At 48.5% G+C, this 7006-nt stretch overlaps 1 protein-coding gene across 1 annotated transcript in view; it reads right to left on the reverse strand.

Annotated features, from left to right (window-relative positions):
- Nucleotides 1-477: 477 nt before the first annotated feature.
- Nucleotides 478-7006, reverse strand: part of onecutl (one cut domain, family member, like) — a gene marked incomplete at both ends in the record, with an annotated part of 8116 nt that continues 1587 nt past the window's right edge. The window contains one exon of the mRNA XM_080006115.1: nucleotides 478-788. Coding sequence (XP_079862241.1) covers nucleotides 478-788 — 311 coding nt within the window. The remainder of the gene's footprint in view (nucleotides 789-7006) is intronic.

Consider the following 7006-nt stretch of genomic DNA (forward strand, 5'->3'; position numbering starts at 1 on the left):
ATCATCATCATCATCGTCGTCATCATCATCCTCATCATCATCATCATCATCATCATCATCATCATCATCATCTCTAATCTACAAAATAAAAGGGGATGGGATGGCGTCCGTGACAGGGTGTGACTCTTCTCCCTTAAAGTCACGTCGTACGTTGCACCCTTTGTCCTGTACAAAGCGGGACCTCGTGTCCTAGCGCTCTCCTTCACCCCCACCCCACCACCACCACCCCCGACCTCCTTCATTCCGAGGTGTGCGATCGACTTTGGTTTTGGGGAAAGACAAAAAAAGAAACGCTTTCGAGGTACCTCTTTTTTTCCCGTTTAAAACCTTCTTCTACATTAGCCGCCGCTCCGGGGCCGCCATTACGGCCGACCCCCTGCCCGGAGCAGTCGATGCGGCTCCCCCTCTTCCTCTTCCTCCCCCTCCTCCTCCTCCTCCTCCTCCTCCTCGCCCCCCGCCCGGCGCGCCGGCGGCGGGTCAGGCGGTGCTGCAGGACACGGCCGAGGAGGAGACGCTGGAGCCCGAGGAGCCCGTGGAGGAGGGGCGCCCCTCGTCCGCCCACTTGTTGAGGTTGCGTCGGCGGGCGTTCATGAAGAAGTTGCTGACGGTGGAGAGCTCCAGGCCCAGTTGCTGGGAGATGGTGACCTGCAGGTCTTTGGCCGGACGGTGGTTCTCCCTGAAGATGGCCATGAGCGTGCGCCGCTGGAGGTCAGTGAACACCAGCCTGGTGCGCTTGGGCCCCTGGTTCCTCTCCAGCTTGCTCTGCTCCTGCTCCTTCCGCTTGCAGGCTGAGGTGGGGAAGTCGGGGGGGGGGGGGGGATAAGTTAAAATAAAAAATAAAATAAAAACAGGAAAAGGAGGACATAGTTAAGCTAAGAGCCCGGCTAGTTAACTAGGACAAATGGATTAGCCGGGAGAAAGTGGATTTGGTGAAAGAAAACAGATGAGCTCGACAACTTTGATTAGTTAAAAGAGATGAATCAGCAGCAGGAAAGGAATCAAGACGTTCAGGTGGAGAACTAGGGGAGGAGGCCCGGGCTTTAAAGCTCGTAATATTATCATTATATTCATCGGGGCCAAATAAATAGAGCGACTAAGGGGTTTGATTCAAGACAACATGCAACAAATATAACGACGTAACTTATTTATCTAGGGTTCCCGTTCAGACTGTGATTTATTTTAATTGGCAGAGAAACTAAAGGAAGCGCATTTCTACTGGAATAAAAATGTGTTAAATAGATTTTATATTAAATATATTTTGTATTTGTGTGGAAAGAACATTTTCACAGGCGCGAACGTATTTTCTCTCTTATTTTTTTCATATATATATATATTTTTTTTTTTTCGGGTGGCAGAACAACACGAAAAACAACGCGCAACCGCATCGGGAAGTCCGGGAATCTCTCAACAAAGCTCGTATTTTTTCCTCCCGAAGCATGGAAGTCCAGTCACAGAGACAGCGGTCACCCGATTTAATTGCGACGAAATGCGATCCGGGTTAAAATAATTTGGTTTGGTCGTAATTGGTTTGATTGGATTCCTCCTAACTCCGTGTCTGACCTCGTCGCGGCGCGTCGACGCCTGAGATATCGTGGATTACGCCTCGCGCTTTTATTGTTATGATTATTTTTTTACTTTTTCTTTTTCTCTTATTTCCACCGTGTTCCTGGGTAGATAATGAGCTGCTGATCGTGTGCTGCTGAATCAAGAGAAAGGGCCTGAAGTCGTCTGCAGCCCCAGCAAACAGCGATAATTAGGATCAACCCTCTATCCGCCCCAACATGAACTAAAGCCCACATTTGCATTTAAATTCTTATTTTTATTTTTTATTTACACCTCCAGCTGTTGTCTTTTCTAGGGCGGCGTTCAATCACCGCTAAAACGCAGGAGGCTGCGTTCTTACATCACCCACATAACAAGCAGCCCAAAATAATCAATGGCAGCAGCCGGGGCCCCGACACCATTTTCCCTACGAGGGTGGAATGATCACGTCAAGGCAGAGTGCCGGTCGGAGCAACGCTAAGAAATGAGCGGGGGAAAAAAGAAAAGACAGGTTGATTTTTTAATATGTCTTTCTTTTTTTTTTTTTTTCGTGCACGGAAGCCCGACAACTTTTCAAATTACACGATCAATATTTCCTTGAGAAAAATTCTAGGAAAAAAAAAAAAAAAAGTCAAACAATATATTTTCGAGCTAGAAGGAAATTGTAGGGAAAAAAAGCCGTGTTGTGTGTGTGTGTGTGTGTGTGTGTGTGTGTGTGTGTGTGTGTGTAGGTGTGTGTGTGTGTGTGTGTGTGTGTGTGTGTCCATCTTTAGAATCAGACAGCTTTCCACGTGTATTGACACTGTTGTTCCTCTGCATTCCAATCAGCAAAACCTCTTGATGTTGTAATTCTGTATCTTCTGAATTCTCTCTCGCTCTCTCTCTCTCTCTCTCTCTCTCTCTCTCTCCCTCCCTCTCGCCCTCACTCTCGTCCTCACTCTCTCTCGTTTTGACATGATTCGTTTCTCATAAAAGTAATTTACATGTGGCAGCGGGAGTCAGTAATAATCACTTTCCGGTGAACTAATTTACTTGCTATTAAGAGAGCCGTGGGGCGCGGGGCGGCTTGATTGAAACAACAGAGTGGGAATTTGCCCGGCCCTGTTGAGAGAGGAGCTCTAAGTGGACTGTAACATATTTGCGGGAGCCGGGTTATTACCTAAATGCACACTTTCTTTTAAGAGGTTTCAATCCGCTATGTATGTCTCTTTTTTTTTTTTTTTTTTTTTTGCTGATGCCATCAAAAGTGTCTTGAGTGCGAATACACACACACACACACACACACACACACACAGACAGACACAACAGACTACCGGATCCAAACAAATGCACACAGGCCTACACACTACAAGGCAGTTAAACATCAAGATGCATGCACACGCACGCATACTCAAACACACACATGCACTTAGCACGTGTACCACTTAGGTTGCCTCTGGTCGTATAACACCAGCAGGACGTTCAATTGATTGGCTTATATCTCCCCTCCGAGATCCGACTCACACACACCGACGGCCGATACTGATGTTTACTGAATGACTGACACTTCACTACCAAACACACAGCGCCAAATATCCCTCATTAGCCGAGCACTTGAGAAACAATCGTGACCTTACTGCCGCCTTTTCCACATAAGTGCCACCGAAAGCACCGCGGCGGGGGCGCCATAAAGGAGTTGATTGCCTGAATAGAAAAAAATAAATATATATATATATATATATATATATATATATATATATATTTTATTTTTTTATAATAAAAACACCAAGCTTCGTTTCTGAAAACCCCAGACATGGATTGGACATGAATAAATCTGGCTGTAAAAATTTCCCGGGGCTCATTCAGCAAATCATTATCTGAAGGAAATGTTTTGACTCGGGGATGTTCTCTTGTCAACCAGTGATTACAGGGACCTGTTCGCTTTTGGGCGTCTACAGCTTGTTAGCATTTCTGAGAGTTATTGAACCACGTCTCATTAAAATCTGAAGAGCCGGAGATGAAATAAAAAAAATATCTCCCCCCCGCCCCCCCCCCCCCACCACCACCACCACCACCACCAACCGAAATGCTGACTTTTTCACAGGCATTACCCTGCTGAGTGGATATGTACAGTAGCCCGGCGCCTCCGCGCAGAACGCTCCGCGGTGCAACCCGCAGCATCCGCGTAATAATAACAGGAGTGACACGGGAGCGGCGGTGGGCTTGCTTGTGGCGGGGATTTATGGGTTGTTGGAGGAGTCCGGGTGTCCAGCCACTTTCCTCCTCCTCGTCTCCATCCCATCCTCGCCCGGTGCTCGCATACCCGCCGTGATATTGCTGACCATTAAGTAAATGCTTCCGTATGCTGTAATCACGTGTAAAAGGCTCACAATTACCATGCTATAAATCCCTGGCAGCGGCGCTACTTGTGCAGACATAAATATCCCCCTGTAGGCTCCTTATGATCGTGGGAACAGCCCCTAATCATGATGTATGCCTCTGTCTCGTGTTGCTGAAACGTGATCGAAAGCCCTTTCCCTACCCCCCGGCGTCTGAACCTCCAACCCCCCTCCTAGCCTGCACCCCCCCCCCTCCACCCACCAACCCAGACCCCACCCCCACCACCACCACCACCCCAGATTCCCCCCCACCCCCTCCCCTATACAGCCCCAGCCCACCCCCTGCTGATTTCTTGGGCCAGGGGCTGATAGAAATTATTGATTAAATCTGTGCAGCTCAGACTCGTCGACCCACAGAGGCTGGTTAACCCCTTCAGCGCCGCAGTGTGCAACGGGGGAGTGGAGGAGGGGAGTGTGCATGTGTGTGTGCGTGTCTGCGGTGGTGGTGGTGGTGGGGGGTGGGCAGAGAGGGACTGTGCAAAACCCAGATAAATAAATAAACTAACAACAACCTTGTTTATTTGGGGGGGGAGCGCTGCGTTGTTGCGCACCACGGCGCTCCGTTGACAGTTCCTGATATGCAAATGTCCTCCTCTGTGACCTTTGGGCCCCCACTCGCTGGACGTGAACTATATGCACGGAGGACGCGGAGGACGGGGGCTTTGTGGGTTTCATTACGGTGGGGGTGGCGCCGGGCGACGCAGGCGCTGGAGCCGTCACATAAACCACATTGACCTTTCTTATTCATTCAGACCTTTAGTCAAGGGCTCCAGCCATCATCTTTAAAGTTATAGAGCCTGACCCCCGCCCCCCGCCCCCCTCCCCGACTTAAAGTGTCGAAACACGTCCGTGGTGGTCTTTATCCTTGCCTAGCCTGTCTTCTTCTCCCGCTAAGTCCTGATTGCCTCCTCCCCAGCCTGGGGTCGCGCCGCGGGCGCATCTCGCGCACCGCGGCAGTAATCCGCGGAACATAAGCATTACTGACCACAAGAAATGAAATAAAATAAAATAAAACATATAGATACGCTGCATATTCAGAGAGAACGGTGGGATGACCTCCGTCCACGTCAGCGCCTTGACACCCCCCCCCCCGAAGGAGAATTACCTCCAAGTGTGAATACAGAAAAGCCAATCACGGCCACCATTTTGCGCAGGCAGCAACCCCCTCCACCACCACCACCACCACCACCACCGCCGCCACCACCACAACCGCAACAGCAGAGAGAAAGGACATCTTGCGGGGACGATATGGATAACAGCCTTTAAACTGGATCATCTTAAAACTTGAGGCGTGGAGCCGAGAGCACTTGAGCTATCTCCAGTCTGGGGAGCACAGGGGGCACCGCGCATTCTAATTCCAGTCTCGATTTGCCGATGCAGCCGAGGTGTGTGTGGGCAAGGCGTGCTGCTCTTTCCCATGGAAATCAATAGCGGCTTGTAATTAAACAAAAGGGGGTTGGCCGGGGGAACAAAAAAAACACACACAACCCCCTCGGAAAGTAGGTTATGTAGAAAAGTGCCGAGCTGTCCAAATCGTGGCTCTGCCAGGAACAAAATATGCAAGTTTAGACTTGTGGCAGAGAAATAGAGAGGCAGAGGGAGCCATTGTCAAACATTAGCCCTTCACCTTCTCCCTGTGAAGGGCAAAGGACCATTTTATGAGCTTGATTGGCCCTGTGTTTGGATTTTTGAGTCCTGAGTTGTTAAAAAACAAGCCTCTCTGTTGCTGCAGATAAAGCCACTGAGATACCGCGTCATTTCGGCAGATTTTGTTTGAATAACTAAAGGGAAGGTTCTTCTCGCTCAGTTCAACAAAGGGCTGCTTTGCCCCGGCCTAGAAAGATAGAGCAGGCGTGACAGGAAGAGGCGTCCTGCATACAGTGCACCACGGGCGCCAGAAGATGGGATTAGTCGAAAAAAACGCATCTTATCTAAAACGGCGTTTCAGTCAAACTACAGTGCCACGACAACAAAACCCAAAGATAATTCATCACTCGGCCGGGGCGCGAAAAACGGTGAAACATTTTGCTGAACTGAGGATGTACACATGTGCCGCGAGAGCCCAACAATCAAAGATCAATAATTGTGTGGGGATTGCAAGAGCGCACAATCATTACCTATGAACCCTTTTGTGTGTTGTTGGGCTTAATCAGCGGAGCTGCTGACACCGAGTGAGAAAAAAGAAATCAGTGATCAACCGGGCTGGCTTGTACACACGCACTCCTCCCAGACCCCCGCAGTGAGCGGGGCCATAGTGGAAGATACACACACACTCGAATATACACACACGCACACACACACACACTTCTGCACATCTCATATTACTGTGTTCGCTTGGATCTCTTTCGGAGCCGCGTGTATCAGATGGGCTCTGTGTCCCTATGGAGGGACAACACTGTAACAGGGAACTGTACAGCATGCTGTCCTGTCTTCAATCCATATCCCCCAAGAATATCAAATGTCAAGCAGCAGATTACATTATGCCTTCCAAAAAAAAAAAAAAAAAAAACCAACCTCCCTTCCTAGAAATCAGTATGAATCCTGAATATTGCTCCACTTAAACAACAATCTATTTTCGTGGGGTTTTTTTTCTTTCTTTCTTTCTTTCTTCTGGAACAGAACATTCCTCTCAGCGTAGGAATAAAGACACAAGGTGACGCCTCCGAGCAAAACAACCGAAACGAAGGCATTTGTTTTTGTATTGTTTTTTTTTTTTTGTTGTTGTTGTTTTTTTAGCCTATTGCTGTAATTGCCTCCATGATGGCGCTGATGAAAGACGCCTGGCAGAAGCTCAAGTGCAATTTGCATCAACTACCTTGCCAACTCGACTGGGGAGAACATATAAATCACTGTAAGGATGAATCAATCGCTCCAGAATGGCACATCTGCACAAATTATTTTGTGGCCCCAAAAGCGATTAAAATGCCAACCGCTGCTCACGCTGATCTTCATGCTTCATTTGAGAGGAGGGCAAATGTCTGTGGCTTTTTTTTTTTTTTTTTCGATTGTTGCTACTGTACCAATCAATAATGACAGTGTGGCAATTGTAAACAAAGGGACCGGACATATGGACTTGCCCAATTTGT

Source organism: Zeus faber (genome assembly GCF_960531495.2).
Source record: "Zeus faber genome assembly, chromosome: 8".
NCBI classification, from domain to species: Eukaryota; Metazoa; Chordata; class Actinopteri; order Zeiformes; family Zeidae; genus Zeus; species Zeus faber.